This window comes from Ranitomeya imitator, chromosome 1 (genome assembly GCF_032444005.1).
Source record: "Ranitomeya imitator isolate aRanImi1 chromosome 1, aRanImi1.pri, whole genome shotgun sequence".
NCBI classification, from domain to species: Eukaryota; Metazoa; Chordata; class Amphibia; order Anura; family Dendrobatidae; genus Ranitomeya; species Ranitomeya imitator.
This window is the reverse complement of record NC_091282.1, coordinates 7,468,246-7,486,604: the sequence shown is the minus strand read 5'-3', so window position 1 is coordinate 7,486,604 and position 18,359 is coordinate 7,468,246. Positions and strand designations below refer to the sequence as shown.

Sequence of the window (18,359 nt, the reverse complement as noted above, 5' to 3'; positions counted from 1 at the left end):
GGAGTAGACCTGTATGTTGTCTGGGGTAGTTGGGAGTAGTCGGGAATAGACCTGTATGTTGTCTGGAGTAGTCGGGAATAGACCTGTATGTTGTCTGGAGTAGTCGGGAGTAGACCTGTATGTTGTCTGGAGTAGTTGGGAGTAGTCGGGAATAGACCTGTATGTTGTCTGGAGTAGTCGGGAGTAGACGGGAATAGACCTGTATGTTGTCTGGTGTAGTCGGGAATATACCTGTATGTTGTCTGGAGTAGTCGGGAGTAGACCTGTATGTTGTCTGGGGTAGTTGGGAGTAGTCGGGAATAGACCTGTATGTTGTCTGGAGTAGTCGGGAGTAGACGGGAATAGACCTGTATGTTGTCTGGTGTAGTCGGGAATAGACCTGTATGTTGTCTGGAGTAGTCGGGAGTAGACCTGTATGTTGTCTGGGGTAGTTGGGAGTAGTCGGGAATAGAACTGTATGTTGTCTGGAGTAGTTGGGAGTAGACGGGAATAGACCTGTATGTTGTCTGGTGTAGTCGGGAATAGACCTGTATGTTGTCTGGAGTAGTTGGGAGTAGACCTGTATGTTGTCTGGGGTAGTTGGGAGTAGTCGGGAATAGACCTGTATGTTGTCTGGAGTAGTCGGGAGTAGACCTGTATGTTGTCTGGGGTAGTTGGGAGTAGTCGGGAATAGACCTGTATGTTGTCTGGAGTAGTCGGGATTAGACCTGTATGTTGTCTGGAGTAGTCGGGAGTAGACCTGTATGTTGTCTGGAGTAGTTGGGAGTAGTCGGGAGTAGACCTGTATGTTACATAGTAACATAGTAACATAGTAACATAGTAACATCGTTAGTAAGGCTGAAAAAAGACATTTGTCCATCCAGTTCAGCCTATATTCCATCATAATAAATACCCAGATCTACGTCCTTCTACAGAACCTAATAATTGTATGATACAATATTGTTCTGCTCCAGGAAGACATCCAGGCCTCTCTTGAACCCCTCCACTGAGTTCGCCATCACCACCTCCTCAGGCAAGCAATTCCAGATTCTCACTGCCCTAACAGTAAAGAATCCTCTTCTATGTTGGTGGAAAAACCTTCTCTCCTCCAGACGCAAAGAATGCCCCCTTGTGCCCGTCACCTTCCTTGGTATAAACAGATCCTCAGCGAGATATTTGTATTGTCCCCTTATATACTTATACATGGTTATTAGATCGCCCCTCAGTCGTCTTTTTTCTAGACTAAATAATCCTAATTTCGCTAATCTATCTGGGTATTGTAGTTCTCCCATCCCCTTTATTAATTTTGTTGCCCTCCTTTGTACTCTCTCTAGTTCCATTATATCCTTCATGAGCACCGGTGCCCAAAACTGGACACAGTACTCCATGTGCGGTCTAACTAGGGATTTGTACAGAGGCAGTATAATGCTCTCATCATGTGTATCCAGACCTCTTTTAATGCACCCCATGATCCTGTTTGCCTTGGCAGCTGCTGCCTGGCACTGGCTGCTCCAGGTAAGTTTATCATTAACTAGGATCCCCAAGTCCTTCTCCCTGTCAGATTTACCCAGTGGTTTCCCATTCAGTGTGTAATGGTGATATTGATTCCCTCTTCCCATGTGTATAACCTTACATTTATCATTGTTAAACCTCATCTGCCACCTTTCAGCCCAAGTTTCCAACTTATCCAGATCCATCTGTAGCAGAATACTATCTTCTCTTGTATTAACTGCTTTACATAGTTTTGTATCATCTGCAAATATCGATATTTTACTGTGTAAACCTTCTACCAGATCATTAATGAATATGTTGAAGAGAACAGGTCCCAATACTGACCCCTGCGGTACCCCACTGGTCACAGCGACCCAGTTAGCGACTATACCATTTATAACCACCCTCTGCTTTCTATCAGTAAGCCAGTTACTAACCCATTTACACACATTTTCCCCCAGACCAAGCATTCTCATTTTGTGTACCAACCTCTTGTGCGGCACGGTATCAAACGCTTTGGAAAAATCGAGATATACCACGTCCAATGACTCACCGTGGTCCAGCCTATAGCTTACCTCTTCATAAAAACTGATTAGATTGGTTTGACAGGAGCGATTTCTCATAAACCCATGCTGATATGGAGTTAAACAGTTATTCTCATTGAGATAATCCAGAATAACATCCCTCAGAAACCCTTCAAATATTTTACCAACAATAGAGGTTAGACTTACTGGCCTATAATTTCCAGGGTCACTTTTAGAGCCCTTTTTGAATATTGGCACCACATTTGCTATGCGCCAGTCCTGCGGAACAGACCCTGTCGCTATAGAGTCCCTAAAAATAAGAAATAATGGTTTATCTATTACATTACTTAGTTCTCTTAGTACTCGTGGGTGTATGCCATCCGGACCCGGAGATTTATCTATTTTAATCTTATTTAGCCGGTTTCGCACCTCTTCTTGGGTTAGATTGGTGACCCTTAATATAGGGTTTTCATTGTTTCTTGGGATTTCACCTAGCATTTCATTTTCCACCGTGAATACCGTGGAGAAGAAGGTGTTTAATATGTTAGCTTTTTCCTCGTCATCTACAACCATTCTTTCCTCACTATTTTTTAAGGGGCCTACATTTTCAGTTTTTATTCTTTTACTATTGATATAGTTGAAGAACAGTTTGGGATTAGTTTTACTCTCCTTAGCAATGTGCTTCTCTGTTTCCTTTTTGGCAGCTTTAATTAGTTTTTTAGATAAAGTATTTTTCTCCCTATAGTTTTTTAGAGCTTCAATGGTGCCATCCTGCTTTAGTAGAGCAAATGCTTTCTTTTTACTGTTAATTGCCTGTCTTACTTCTTTGTTTAGCCACATTGGGTTTTTCCTATTTCTAGTCCTTTTATTCCCACAAGGTATAAACCGCTTACACTGCCTATTTAGGATGTTCTTAAACATTTCCCATTTATTATCTGTATTCTTATTTCTGAGGATATTGTCCCAGTCTACCAGATTAAGGGCATCTCTAAGCTGGTCAAACTTTGCCTTCCTAAAGTTCAGTGTTTTTGTGACTCCCTGACAAGTCCCCCTAGTGAAAGACAGGTGAAACTGCACAATATTGTGGTCGCTATTTCCTAAATGCCCAACCACCTGCAGATTTGTTATTCTGTCAGGTCTATTAGATAGTATTAGGTCTAAAAGTGCTGCTCCTCTGGTTGGATTCTGCACCAATTGTGAAAGATAATTTTTCTTGGTTATTAGCAGAAACCTGTTGCCTTTATGGGTTTCACAGGTTTCTGTTTCCCAGTTAATATCCGGGTAGTTAAAGTCCCCCATAACCAGGACCTCATTATGGGTTGCAGCTTCATCTATCTGCTTTAGAAGTAGACTTTCTATGGTTTCTGTTATATTTGGGGGTTTGTAACAGACCCCAATGAGAATTTTGTTACCATTTTTCCCTCCATGAATTTCGACCCATATGGACTCGACATCCTCATTCCCTTCGCTAATATCCTCCCTTAAAGTGGACTTTAGACAAGACTTTACATAGAGACAAACCCCTCCTCCTCTCCGATTTTTACGATCCTTTCTAAACAGACTGTAACCCTGTAAGTTAACTGCCCAGTCATAGCTTTCATCTAACCATGTCTCGGTTATTCCCACTATGTCAAAGTTACCTGTAGATATTTCTGCTTCTAGTTCTTCCATCTTGTTTGTCAGGCTTCTGGCGTTTGCGAGCATGCAGTTTAGAGGATTTTGTTTTGTTCCAATCTCCTGTTGTCTGGAGTAGTTGGGAGTAGTCGGGAATAGACCTGTATGTTGTCTGGAGTAGTCGGGAGTAGACCTGTATGTTGTCTGGAGTAGTCAAGAATAGACCTGTATGTTGTCTGGAGTAGTCGGGAATAGACCTGTATGTTGTCTGGAGTAGTTGGGAGTAGTCGGGAGTAGACCTGTATGTTGTCTGGAGTAGTTGGGAGTAGTCGGGAGTAGACCTGTATGTTGTCTGGAGTAGTTGGGAGTAGTCGGGAGTAGACCTGTATGTTGTCTGGAGTAGTTGGGAGTAGTCGGGAATAGACCTGTATGTTGTCTGGAGTAGTCGGGAGTAGACCTGTATGTTGTCTGGAGTAGTTGGGAGTAGTCGGGAATAGAACTGTATGTTGTCTGGAGTAGTCGGGAGTAGACCTGTATGTTGTCTGGAGTAGTCGGGAGTAGACCTGTATGTTGTCTTGAGTAGTTGGGAGTAGTCGGGAATAGAACTGTATGTTGTCTGGAGTAGTCGGGAATAGACCTGTATGTTGTCTGGAGTAGTCGGGAGTAGACCTGTATGTTGTCTGGAGTAGTTGGGAGTAGTCGGGAGTAGACCTGTATGTTGTCTGGAGTAGTTGTGAGTAGTCGGGAATAGAACTGTATGTTGTCTGGAGTAGTCGGGAGTAGACCTGTATGTTGTCTGGAGTAGTTGGGAGTAGTCGGGAATAGAACTGTATGTTGTCTGGAGTAGTCGGCAGTAGACCTGTATGTTGACTGGGGTAGTTGGGAGTAGTCGGGAGTAGACCTGTATGTTGTCTGGGGTAGTTGGGAGTAGTCGGGAATAGACCTGTATGTTGTCTGGAGTAGTCGGGAGTAGACCTGTATGTTGTCTGGAGTAGTTGGGAGTAGTCGGGAATAGACCTGTATGTTGTCTGGAGTAGTTGGGAGTAGACCTGTATGTTGTCTGGAGTAGTCGGGAATAGACCTGTATGTTGTCTGGAGTAGTCGGGAATAGACCTGTATGTTGTCTGGAGTAGTTGGGAGTAGTCGGGAGTAGACCTGTATGTTGTCTGGAGTAGTTGGGAGTAGTCGGGAGTAGACCTGTATGTTGTCTGGAGTAGTTGGGAGTAGTCGGGAGTAGACCTGTATGTTGTCTGGAGTAGTTGTGAGTAGTTGGGAGTAGACCTGTATGTTGTCTGGAGTTGTTGGGAGTAGTCGGGAATAGACCTGTATGTTGTCTGGAGTAGTCGGGAGTAGACCTGTATGTTGTCTGGAGTAGTTGTGAGTAGTTGGGAGTAGACCTGTATGTTGTCTGGAGTTGTTGGGAGTAGTCGGGAGTAGACCTGTATGTTGTCTGGAGTTGTTGGGAGTAGACCTGTATGTTGTCTGGAGTAGTTGGAAGTAGTCGGGAATAGACCTGTATGTTGTCTAGCGTAGTTGGAAGTAGTCAGGAGTAGACCTGTATGTTGTCTGGAGTAGTCGGGAGTAGACCTGTATGTTGTCTGGAGTAGTTGGGAGTAGTCGGGAGTAGACCTGTATGTTGTCTGGAGTAGTTGTGAGTAGTCGGGAATAGAACTGTATGTTGTCTGGAGTAGTCGGGAGTAGACCTGTATGTTGTCTGGAGTAGTTGGGAGTAGTCGGGAGTAGTTGGGAGCAGTCGGCAGTAGACCTGTATGTTGACTGGGGTAGTTGGGAGTAGTCGGGAGTAGACCTGTATGTTGTCTGGGGTAGTTGGGAGTAGTCGGGAATAGACCTGTATGTTGTCTGGAGTAGTCGGGAGTAGACCTGTATGTTGTCTGGAGTAGTTGGGAGTAGTCGGGAATAGACCTGTATGTTGTCTGGAGTAGTTGGGAGTAGACCTGTATGTTGTCTGGAGTAGTCGGGAATAGACCTGTATGTTGTCTGGAGTAGTCGGGAATAGACCTGTATGTTGTCTGGAGTAGTTGGGAGTAGACCTGTATGTTGTCTGGGGTAGTTGGAAGTAGTCGGGAGTAGACCTGTATGTTGTCTGGAGTAGTTGTGAGTAGTTGGGAGTAGACCTGTATGTTGTCTGGAGTTGTTGGGAGTAGTCGGGAGTAGACCTGTATGTTGTCTGGAGTTGTTGGGAGTAGACCTGTATGTTGTCTGGAGTAGTTGGAAGTAGTCGGGAATAGACCTGTATGTTGTCTAGCGTAGTTGGAAGTAGTCGGGAGTAGACCTGTATGTTGTCTGCGGTAGTTGGGAGTAGTTGGGAGTAGACCTGTATGTTGTCTGGGGTAGTTGGGAGTAGTCGGGAATAGACCTGTATGTTGTCTGGAGTAGTCGGGAGTAGACCTGTATGTTGTCTGGAGTAGTTGGGAGTAGTCGGGAATAGACCTGTATGTTGTCTGGAGTAGTTGTGAGTAGTTGGGAGTAGACCTGTATGTTGTCTGGGGTAGTTGGGAGTAGTCGGGAATAGAACTGTATGTTGTCTGGGGTAGTCGGGAGTAGACCTGTATGTTGTCTGGAGTAGTTGGGAATAGAACTGTATGTTGTCTGGGGTAGTTGGGAGTAGTCGGGAATAGACCTGTAAGCAGTCAGGAGGAGTTTGTTGTAGTTGGAAGCAGTCGGTATTAGACCTGTAAGCAGTCAGGAGGAGTTTGTTGTAGTTGGAAGTAGTCGGGAATAGACCTGTATGTTGTCTGCGGTATTTGGGAGTAGTTGGGAGTAGACCTGTATGTTGTCTGCAGTATTTGGGAGTAGTTGGGAGTAGACCTGTATGTTGTCTGGAGTAGTCGGGAGTAGACCTGTATGTTGTCTGCAGTATTTGGGAGTAGTTGGGAGTAGACCTGTATGTTGTCTGGAGTAGTCGGGAGTAGACCTGTATGTTGTCTGGAGTTGTTGTGAGTAGTCGGGAGTAGACTTGTATGTTGTCTGTGGTAGTTGGGAGTAGACCTGTATGTTGTCTGGGGTAGTTGGGAGTAGTCGGGAATAGACCTGTAAGCAGTCAGGAGTAGTTTGTTGTAGTTGGGAGTAGACCTGTATGTTGTCTGGGGTAGTTGGGAGTAGTCGGGAGTAGACCTGTATGTTGTCTGCGGTAGTTGGGAGTAGTCGGGAATAGACCTGTAAGCAGTCAGGAGTAGTTTGTTGTAGTTGGGAGTAGACCTGTATGTTGTCTGGGGTAGTTGGGAGTAGTCGGGAGTAGACCTGTAAGCAGTCAGGAGTAGTTTGTTGTAGTTGGGAGTAGACTGTTGTGAATTCTGTGGCTGAGTTCACTTCTGTGGTCACAAGTGGTATTGCAGTCTCTGGGCTTCCTCCCTCAGGTGTTTTGGTGAGCTCGTTGGCTGCCTTGCTATTTAGCTCCACCTGAGTCTGTCTTCCTTGCTCCTTGTCAATGTTCCAGTGTTGGATCTGAGCTACTGCATCTTTCCTTGGGCCTGCTGCTCTGCTAGATAAGTGCTTCTAGTTTGTTTTCTGTTTTTTTCTGTCCAGCTTGCTATTGTCTTTTGCTGGAAGCTCTGAGAAGCAGAGGGGTGCACCGCCGTGCTGTTAGTTCGGCACGGTGGGTCTTTTTGCCCCTTTGCGTGGTTTTCGTTTTAGGGTTTTTTGTAGACTGCATAGTTCTCTTTGCTATCCTCGCTCTGTCTAGAATATCGGGCCTCACTTTGCTGAATCTATTTCATTCCTACGTTTGTCTTTTCATCTTGCTAACAGTCATTATATGTGGGGGGCTGCCTATTCCTTTGGGGTATTTCTCTGAGGTAAGTCAGGCTTGTATTTCTATCTTCAGGCTAGTCAGCTCCTCAGGCAGTGCCGAGTTGCATAGGTAGTTGTTAGGCGCAATCCACTGCTGCTTATAGTTGTGTGAGGATAGATCAGGTACTGCAGTCTACAGAGATTCCACGTCTCAGAGCTCGTCCTATTGTTTTTGGTTATTGCCAGATCTCTGTATGTGCGCTGATTACTGCACGCTGTGTTGCCTGATTGCCAGCCATAACAGTACAAGGAGCCACACCAATGATTCCCAATAGAGGGAAAAAAGAAATCCTGACATCATTTTTTTTTCTTAGCTCTGTCTTCAGTCTTTTTTTTCCCCTAGACATTAGAGTGCTTCAGGACACAGCTGTGGACATGGATATTCAGGCTCTGTGCTCCTCAATGGATAATCTCGTTGTAAATGTACAAAAGATTCAAGATACTATTGATCAGAAATCGATGCTAGAACCAAGAATTCCGATTCCTGATTTGTTTTTTGGTGACAGAACTAAGTTCCTGAGCTTCAGAAATAATTGTAAGCTATTTTTGGCCTTGAAACCTCATTCTTCTGGTAATCCTATTCAACAGGTTTTGATTATTATTTCTTTTTTGCGCGGCGACCCACAGGACTGGGCGTTTTCTCTTGCACCAGGAGATTCTGCATTGAGTAATGTTGATGCATTTTTCCAGGCGCTGGGATTGCTTTACGATGAGCCTAATTCAGTGGATCAGGCTGAGCAAAATCTGCTGGCTTTATGCCAGGGTCAGGATGATGTAGAAGTATATTGTCAGAAATTTAGGAAATGGTCAGTACTCACTCTGTGGAATGAATCTGCACTAGCGGCTTTGTTCAGAAAGGGTCTCTCTGAAGCTCTTAAGGATGTAATGGTGGGATTTCCTATGCCTGCTGGTTTGAATGAGTCTATGTCCTTGGCCATTCAGATCGGTCGTCGCTTGCGCGAGCGTAAATCTGTGCACCATCTGGCGGTACTGCCTGAGAGTAAACCTGAGCCTATGCAGTGCGACAGGACTATGACTAAAGTAGAACGGCAAGAACACAGACGTCTGAAAGGTCTGTGTTTCTACTGTGGTGATTCTACTCATGCTATTTCTAATTGTCCTAAACGCACTAGGCGGTTCGATAGCTCTGCCGTTATTGGTACTGTACAGTCCAAATTCCTTTTGTCCATTACCTTAATGTGCTCTTTGTCATCGTATTCTGTCATGGCGTTTGTGGATTCAGGCGCTGCCCTGAATCTGATGGATTTGGATTATGCTAAACGTTGTGGATTTTTCTTGGAGCCTTTGCGGTGTCCTATTCCGTTGAGAGGAATTGATGCTACACCTTTGGCCAAGAATAAGCCTCAGTACTGGGCCCAGCTGACCATGTGCATGGCTCCTGCACATCAGGAAGTTATTCGCTTTCTGGTACTGCATAATTTGCATGATGTGGTCGTGTTGGGGTTGCCATGGCTACAAACCCATAATCCAGTATTGGATTGGAACTCTATGTCGGTAACCAGCTGGGGTTGTCAGGGAGTACATGGTGATGTTCCATTTTTGTCTATTTCGTCATCCATTCCTTCTGACATCCCAGAGTTCTTGTCGGACTTTCAGGATGTATTTGAAGAGTCCAAGTCTGATGCCCTACCTCCGCATAGGAATTGTGATTGTGCTATCGATTTGATTCCTGGTAGTAAATTCCCTAAGGGTCGTTTATTTAATTTGTCCGTACCTGAACACACCGCTATGCGCAGTTATGTGAAGGAGTCCCTGGAGAAGGGACATATTCGCCCATCGTCGTCACCATTGGGAGCAGGGTTCTTTTTTGTAGCCAAGAAGGATGGTTCGCTAAGACCGTGTATTGATTACCGCCTTCTTAATAAGATCACTGTTAAGTTTCAGTATCCCTTGCCATTGATTTCTGACTTGTTTGCTCGGATTAAGGGGGCTAGTTGGTTTACTAAGATTGATCTTCGTGGTGCGTATAATCTGGTGAGAATCAGGCAGGGAGATGAATGGAAAACGGCATTTAATACGCCCGAGGGTCATTTTGAGTATCTGGTGATGCCGTTCGGACTTGCCAATGCTCCATCTGTTTTTCAGTCTTTTATGCATGACATTTTCCGTGAGTATCTGGATAAATTCTTGATTGTTTACTTGGATGACATTTTGATCTTCTCAGATGATTGGGAGTCTCATGTGAAGCAAGTCAGAATGGTTTTCCAGGTACTGCGTGCTAATTCCTTGTTCGTGAAGGGATCAAAGTGTCTCTTCGGTGTGCAGAAAGTTTCATTTTTGGGGTTCATCTTTTCCCCTTCTACTATCGAGATGGATCCGGTTAAGGTTCAGGCCATCCAGGATTGGACTCAGCCGACATCTCTAAAAAGTCTGCAGAAATTCCTGGGCTTTGCTAATTTTTATCGTCGCTTCATCTGTAATTTTTCTAGCATTGCCAGACCATTGACCGATTTGACCAAGAAGGGTGCTGATTTGGTTAATTGGTCTTCTGCTGCCGTGGAAGCTTTTCAGGAGTTGAAGCGTCGTTTTTGCTGTGCCCCTGTGTTGTGTCAACCTGATGTTTCTCTTCCGTTCCAGGTCGAGGTTGATGCTTCTGAGATTGGTGCAGGGGCGGTTTTGTCACAGAGAGGTTCTGGTTGCTCAGTGTTCAAACCATGTGCTTTCTTTTCCAGGAAATTTTCTGCTGCTGAGCGTAATTATGATGTGGGCAACCGAGAGTTGCTGGCCATGAAGTGGGCATTCGAGGAGTGGCGTCATTGGCTTGAGGGTGCTAAGCATCGCGTGGTGGTATTGACTGATCATAAGAACTTGACTTATCTCGAGTCTGCCAAGCGCTTGAATCCTAGACAGGCCCGTTGGTCGTTATTTTTTGCTCGTTTTGATTTTGTGATTTCATACCTTCCGGGCTCTAAAAATGTGAAGGCGGATGCTCTGTCTAGGAGTTTTGTGCCCGACTCTCCGGGGTTATCTGAGCCGGCGAGTATCCTCAAGGAAGGAGTCATTGTGTCTGCCATCTCCCCTGATTTGCGGAGAGTGTTGCAGAAATTTCAGGCTAATAATCCTGATCGTTGTCCGGCCGAGAAACTGTTCGTCCCTGATAGGTGGACTAGTAAAGTTATCTCTGAACTTCATTGTTCGGTGCTGGCCGGTCATCCAGGAATCTTTGGTACCAGGGAGTTGGTTGCTAGATCCTTCTGGTGGCCATCTCTGTCACGGGATGTGCGTGCTTTTGTGCAGTCCTGTGGAATTTGTGCTAGGGCTAAGCCCTGCTGTTCACGTGCCAGTGGGTTGCTTTTGCCCTTGCCGGTCCCGAAGAGGCCTTGGACACATATTTCGATGGATTTCATTTCTGACCTTCCCGTTTCTCAAAAAATGTCGGTCATTTGGGTGGTCTGTGATCGCTTTTCTAAAATGGTCCATCTGGTGCCCTTGGTTAAATTGCCTTCCTCCTCTGATTTGGTGCCTTTGTTCTTCCAGCATGTGGTTCGTTTACATGGCATTCCTGAGAATATTGTTTCTGACAGAGGTTCCCAGTTTGTCTCGAGGTTCTGGCGAGCCTTTTGTGGTAGGATGGGCATTGACCTATCTTTCTCCTCGGCCTTCCATCCTCAGACTAATGGCCAGACCGAACGAACCAATCAGACCTTGGAAACATATCTGAGATGTTTTGTTTCCGCTGACCAGGATGATTGGGTGTCATTTTTGCCGTTGGCTGAGTTCGCCCTTAATAATCGGGCCAGCTCGGCTACCTTGGTCTCTCCATTTTTCTGCAATTCTGGGTTCCATCCTCGTTTCTCTTCAGGACAGGTTGAGTCTTCGGACTGTCCTGGTGTGGATTCTGTGGTGGACAGGTTGCAGCAGATCTGGACTCAGGTAGTGGACAATTTGACCTTGTCCCAGGAGAAGGCTCAGCTTTTCGCTAATCGCAGACGCCGTGTGGGACCCCGACTTCGTGTTGGGGATTTGGTTTGGTTATCTTCTCGTCATATTCCTATGAAGGTTTCCTCTCCTAAATTTAAACCTCGTTTTATTGGTCCGTATAGGATTTCTGAGATTCTCAATCCGGTGTCTTTTCGTCTGACCCTCCCAGACTCCTTTTCCATACATAATGTATTCCATAGGTCGTTGTTGAGGAGATACGTGGCACCTATGGTTCCATCTGTGGAGCCTCCTGCCCCTGTTTTGGTGGAGGGGGAATTGGAGTATATTGTGGAGAAGATTTTGGATTCTCGTGTCTCTAGACAGAAACTCCAGTATCTGGTCAAATGGAAGGGTTATGCTCAGGAAGATAATTCCTGGGTTTTTGCCTCTGATGTCCATGCCCCAGATCTTGTTCGTGCCTTTCATGTGGCTCATCCTGGTCGGCCTGGGGGTTCTGGTGAGGGTTCGGTGACCCCTCCTCAAGGGGGGGGGTACTGTTGTGAATTCTGTGGCTGAGTTCACTTCTGTGGTCACAAGTGGAATTGCAGTCTCTGGGCTTCCTCCCTCAGGTGTTTTGGTGAGCTCGTTGGCTGCCTTGCTATTTAGCTCCACCTGAGTCTGTCTTCCTTGCTCCTTGTCAATGTTCCAGTGTTGGATCTGAGCTACTGCATCTTTCCTTGGGCCTGCTGCTCTGCTAGATAAGTGCTTCTAGTTTGTTTTCTGTTTTTTTTCTGTCCAGCTTGCTATTGTCTTTTGCTGGAAGCTCTGAGAAGCAGAGGGGTGCACCGCCGTGCTGTTAGTTCGGCACGGTGGGTCTTTTTGCCCCTTTGCGTGGTTTACGTTTTAGGGTTTTTTGTAGACTGCATAGTTCTCTTTGCTATCCTCGCTCTGTCTAGAATATCGGGCCTCACTTTGCTGAATCTATTTCATTCCTACGTTTGTCTTTTCATCTTGCTAACAGTCATTATATGTGGGGGGCTGCCTATTCCTTTGGGGTATTTCTCTGAGGTAAGTCAGGCTTGTATTTCTATCTTCAGGCTAGTCAGCTCCTCAGGCAGTGCCGAGTTGCATAGGTAGTTGTTAGGCGCAATCCACTGCTGCTTATAGTTGTGTGAGGATAGATCAGGTATTGCAGTCTACAGAGATTCCACGTCTCAGAGCTCGTCCTATTGTTTTTGGTTATTGCCAGATCTCTGTATGTGCGCTGATTACTGCACGCTGTGTTGCCTGATTGCCAGCCATAACAGTAGACCTGTTTGTTGTCTGGGGTAGTTGGAAGTAGTCGGGAGTAGACCTGTATGTTGTCTGCGGTAGTTGGGAGTAGTCGGGAATAGACCTGTAAGCAGTCAGGAGTAGTTTGTTGTAGTTGGGAGTAGACCTGTATGTTGTCTGGAGTAGTCGGGAGTAGACCTGTATGTTGTCTGGAGTTGTTGTGAGTAGTCGGGAGTAGACTTGTATGTTGTCTGTGGTAGTTGGGAGTAGACCTGTATGTTGTATATTGGGAAGAAGTGAGACAAAAACCATTGAGCCAAAGCATGATAGGCAGGACAAGATGCTCGACATGCTCATCACAAGTCATTATGGCTGTTTTCCATTCCTCACTCTCAGAGATACAGATTACAATGTAAGCCATTGAGGATCCGTGGGGTCCGCTCACTGGGGTCACTACAAATCCAGAGGACTGGGCTCTCAATTGCGCTCTATCCATTCTCTATGGGGCTGCTGGAGATAACTGAATACAGTCCCATAGACAGTGAATGGAGCGATGGCATACATGAGTGGCATTTCAGAGACTATTCTCAGGATGGGTGGGGGGTCCCAGACTTCGGCACCTATTTACATTTTGGATAGGTAATAACTTTTAATGTTTCTTAGATTTGGGTGAGACTGATCAGACGACAGGCAGACAAGAGGAGTCGTTTTCTCTCCATCTAAGAATCTTGCTGGAGATCCAGTTTTTGACTGTTGTGTGTAGTTCTCCTTAAAGATGGCGGCACATGGACCTTTGCATAACATAAAACATCTGCTGGTTATGGAGTGACCCTACATGCAGAAACATTGCTAAAGTCCCGGCAGATGTATTTAAGAAGAACTTCACCTTTATCCGGGCAATAAAGAGATTTTGTTTCCAGCTGCCTAATAGAAGTCCGATAATAGAAGTCCAAGAATTGGTGTAGAACGTTTTCTGCAGACCCAGAATCCCACAGAAAAGAGGACTTCAGGAAAGATCAAGGTAGCGGGCATGAAGACATGTATGACGTCCAGAACTTCCCGGCTATGCCGGACAACACCGGGGGGAATGGCGTGTATCTCCACAATATAGGGACAGGTTATTACTAGACTTCTGGTGACGTTCTTCTATGGAACGTTTCTGACTTTCCTTCTGCACGGCCTCTTCAGAGCGGATGTAGGAACAGGAATTGGCAGAGTGGAAAACAAATAATAGTTTGGAAAATAAACTTATCCCAAGTTCAGTGCAGATCACAACCAGCTAACTGGTCTTATAGATGGCGCGCTATTCCTTTTCAAAATGTGGCTACCAGACCATCATTCTTCTTGTTACAGGGAATCCATCAGCAGGTTTTTGCTATGGAATTTGTAAGCATGATGATGACGGGCAGAGATCCTGATTTCAGCAATGTGTCACTTACTGGGTTGCTTGATGTAAATGTACCAGTGCTCAGAATGCTGAGCCTGTATAACCCCGCCCACACCCATGATTGGCAGCTTCCTGCCAATCAGTGGTCGGGACGGGGCTGGACTGCCTGGCACTTTACACCTAGTCCTGTAGTCCTAATCTTCCCCTGATAAAACACTGATTGTACTGAAACAACAGCACACATCCTAGTAAGTGACACATCCCTGGAATCAGCCTCACTTGCCGTACAATAGGCTTTCTTGGATTACATAATATAAACCTGCTGATAGATTCCCTTTAGGTTCAGAAGTCTCCCATGGTATTGGGAGAACTGGAGGTTTGTGATGATGATGATGATGATATCATTGTAAGCTGTCCTTGGTGGCCTGACATGGGGCAGTCTTCTTCTGATGGCATAGCACAGTCACTGGTTATGGAAGAAAACAGCTCTCTATAAATCCTCATTATTCTGGAATGAGATGCCCGACAAGCTCATATCCTTGTGGTACGCACTGCACACTTTTGGCCGTATAGTCGACATACATTTCAGTACATTTCTTACCATGTGTCTTCTTCTCCCTCAGGGTCGCCATCTTTGTTCCAGTAGCCATCCTCCTGTTCCTCCTGGTTCTTCTCGCTGCTTTTCTCCTGTGGAAATATTCTCACTACTTCCTCTGTAAGACATATACAATATATATATATATATTCGTAGCCGGTGACCAGATAATTTCTTTTGCCTGATATTCAATATTTTCAAAAATGATTGCAGGTCGGAGAAGACTCGGGGGAAAAGATGAGGGCACAGTGAATGTAAGTTCCCTACAAGCGATCCAATAGCTTCTTCATGTGAGTCCTCAGAGTTGTCCATGTGAACAGGACGTCACCACAATGTCCTGTCAGAGCAGAACAAGAAGATGCTAAATATCTTCCAGGTAGATAGAAGAGATAACAATGACCCACAAAACATGTCCCCAAAATCACCTCAGAGAACAAAAAACTCAGAGAAGAAACTTCTCCTGAGGACAAAACAAAATCCGAGAGCACATAGCCTGAGGGGCCAAACTTTCTGGAAACCTAGGAGGAACTCTTGTAGATTCCTCTGATGCTTCCGGCTGTCAAGGAATGGTGCATGGATAAGACCAGCTCTGGCTGACAGCTAGCGGGGCCCTTTCTTTAGTAGTGACCATTCACACTTTACTGGTCTGTTTGTAGAATATAGATGATCGGGAGGACTATCGGGGGAGCCGCAGTGAGCACCACAGCTTCATCTACTAGGACATGTAAACTGTAGGTGGTCATTGTGCTGGAGCCGGCAAATGCTTGTGATCCAATGAAGGTGTAGGCACCAGGTGCCATATCATTGTGGCCTCTGTTCAGACTGTGTGCTCACACTCAATGCTGTCCACCTTCTTGTCCTCGACCACTCTTGAGTAGGCCCAGGATGTGGCGCTGAACATCTACTTTTTTCTAAGGTTTTTTGAAGATGTGGACAACATGAAGGCCAATTTATGTTTTTTTAACTGCATGTAGTTTTGTCTAAAACTCGTTCCATTAATTGAGATTTTTTTGTGTTGTGCTGTGTAATGGTAGCTCCAGACTGAGGCGGCTGAGTACCAACAGTGAGCTTCTGCTGACGGGAGAGAATATGACCATTATCGTCCTTCTTCTTGGCTCCTGTCAGCTGATTAATGACTACATGAAAGATGAGCTGTACTTTGTGGTCATAAATCAGCTGAGAAGATTAAAGTTGTAAACCCTCTCCTGAGAACAAGCTCACTGACAGAGGCTTGATTTACTTGTTCTTCAGCCATTAATAGACATCATATAAGTCAGTGGTCCCCAACTCCAGGCCTCGAGGGCCGCCAACAGTGCAGGTTTTCAGGATTTCCTTAGTATTGCACAGGGGTTGGAATCATCACCTGTGCAGATGATCACATTACCACCGATGCAATACTAAAGGAATCCTGAAAACCTGCACTGTTGGCGGCCCTCGAGGCCTGGAGTTGGGGACCCCTGATATAAGACAAGAAGTGAAAAATATTTTGATGAAACTCAATTGTGAAATTATATTTTTATACAAAATTCCCTAAATTCAAGTAAAAATAAAATGCCCAGTTGGTGTCTGTGTCTTTTAGAGTCTTGCTCTGCGTCACTCAGTTCTATGGAGTCTCATTGGTATTTTTCTGTTGCTCTTGAAAGATGAAGCCTCAGAATAATGAAGTCACCATCCTCCCTCCGGTCACTCATCCACCTGGCAGTGAAAACCAACCACAGCTCCCACCATCTGGACACTTCTACCAGGAGATCTCTGATGTCCGCGTGGGGGTAAGATCTCAGCAGGGTTACATCATCTTCAGATGGTTACAAGGTACACAATCCCCAAATCTCAGCCACATTGATGATCTCGAGAGGAGGTGGAAAATGATGTGAGCGGGATGGAGGCAAATTAAGCAATTGGGAGCCCATATTTACCAGAATACTGTTTGGTAACCCTCGAAAATAAACCAGTCTGGACCTCAAGGAGCGGACGTCTTTTTCTGTAGAGCAGTCAATAAAAATGGGCATGTTGCACCTAACAGGAATCCAGTACGTACTCAGACCTGCAGTCATAAACTAGATCCAGGGTTATCTTGGTCATCATTAGGACCAGGTGTGAAAAACTAGGCTACGGCACACCCCTATGTCACATCACTCCCTCTAAGGTCGAGCACACAAGCGGTAAATTAAGGGAATCTGAGAGCAGGAGCTGTGACCAGGGTGGATTCTGGTATCTGTTCTCAGAATTATTTCAAGGGTCTGGATCCATTTTAAGCTGTAGTTGGGTGTCCGTGTTATGTCCTGGTATAATATTTTAGGAGTTTTTGGCATTAAATTGACATGGACTTTACGTTATAATGCATCAGAGGCTCAGCCTTATTGTTGACTTATACACATCCTGTCTTGGGATGTTTATTCCTATCCTGTTTTTTAATTTTCCTCCTATTCTGTTTTCTATGTATATTTTTAATAATGTACATCACTAAATTGTAATTTTTATTAAAAAAACTATTGCTGGAATCTCTCTATATTTTAAGGCGGTAAAAGACCGTTAGATAGGATAAGTGTGAGTTGTTAATCATCCATCATCTGATTGTGAGAGTTGTGCCTCATCCTGACATGGATGGAATTTCAGGAGTGAAACTCAGTCTCCTGCTGCAGGCGAATAATAAGTTATATTTTTGATTCCAGGTACCTGGTCCAGATGCATCATACTCTACTGTTGGGTTTCCATATCATGATCAGAAGGCGGCAGACAAGCAACCACCAGATGGACAATATAGTCTACTAGGATTAGCCAGCCAGTGATAAAGAATCCTAGCGAATAATGAGACGTTCTGTATTTTATCCAGGGTGATAGTCTGACCAGGGGGTTACATTATCAAATGCTTGACATCATATGCTGTAGCACTTATTAAGCTGTAAGAGAAAGGACTGTGAATGGTGTTAGGGAGATATAGACTGTATTATACTCCAGAGCTGTGCTCATTACTCTAAAACCCATTCTACTTGTCACTTTTTCTTCTCCTTGTCTACATTCATGTTCTCCTTGTCTCGTCTGACTATTCCTTGCCCCCCTTTTCTTCCCATTGTCTCCCCTTTTTTCCCTTGTTCCCTATTGTCTTTGCCTTGTCCCCTCAACTTTTGCTTGTCTGTTCTTGTCTTCCCTTTGTCTCCTCTTGTCTTCTCCTTGTTTACTCTTGTCTTCCCCTTGTCTCCTCTCCTCTTCCCTTTGTCTCCTCTCATCTTCCCCTTGTCTCCTTTCAGCTTCCCTTTGTCTCCTCTCGTTTTCCCCTTCTCCATTCACCTTCCCCTTCTCCTCTCGTCTTCCTCTTGTCTCCTCTCATCTTCCCCTTGTCTCCTCTCATCTTCACCTTGTCTCCTCTCATCTTCCTTTTGTCTTCTCCCTCTTTCCCCTTGTCTCCTCTCGTCTTCGCCTTGTCTCCTCTCGTCTTCGCCTTGTCTCCTCTTGTCTTCCCTTTGTCTCCTCTCATTTTCTCTTTGTCTCCTCTCATCTTCCTCTTGTCTCCTCTCATCTTCCTCTTGTCTCCTCTCATCTTCCCTTTATCTCCCCTCTCTTTCCCCTTGTCTCCTCTCGTCTTCGCCTTGTGTCCTCTTGTCTTCCCTTTGTCTCCTCTCATCTTCCTCTTGTCTCCTCTCATCTTCCCTTTGTCTCCCCTCTCTTTCCCCTTGTCTCCTCTCGTCTTCGCCTTGTCTCCTCTTGTCTTCCCTTTGTCTCCTCTCATTTTCTCTTTGTGTCCTCTCATCTTCCCTTTGTCTCCTCTCATCTTCCTCTTGTCTCCTCTCATCTTCCTCTTGTCTCC

General features: G+C 45.3%; 1 protein-coding gene across 2 annotated transcripts in view; it reads left to right on the top strand.

The window, feature by feature from the left end:
* Positions 1-17,536, top strand: part of LOC138658180 (uncharacterized) — a 116,255-nt gene extending 98,719 nt beyond the window's left edge. For both annotated transcript variants that reach the window (XM_069745707.1, XM_069745703.1), the window contains exons 7-10: positions 14,583-14,674; positions 14,768-14,808; positions 16,198-16,323; positions 17,227-17,536. In XM_069745707.1, coding sequence (XP_069601808.1) covers positions 14,583-14,674; positions 14,768-14,808; positions 16,198-16,323; positions 17,227-17,343 — 376 coding nt within the window. In that variant the 3' untranslated portion in view covers positions 17,344-17,536. The remainder of the gene's footprint in view (positions 1-14,582; positions 14,675-14,767; positions 14,809-16,197; positions 16,324-17,226) is intronic.
* The last annotated feature ends 823 nt before the right edge of the window (positions 17,537-18,359 follow it).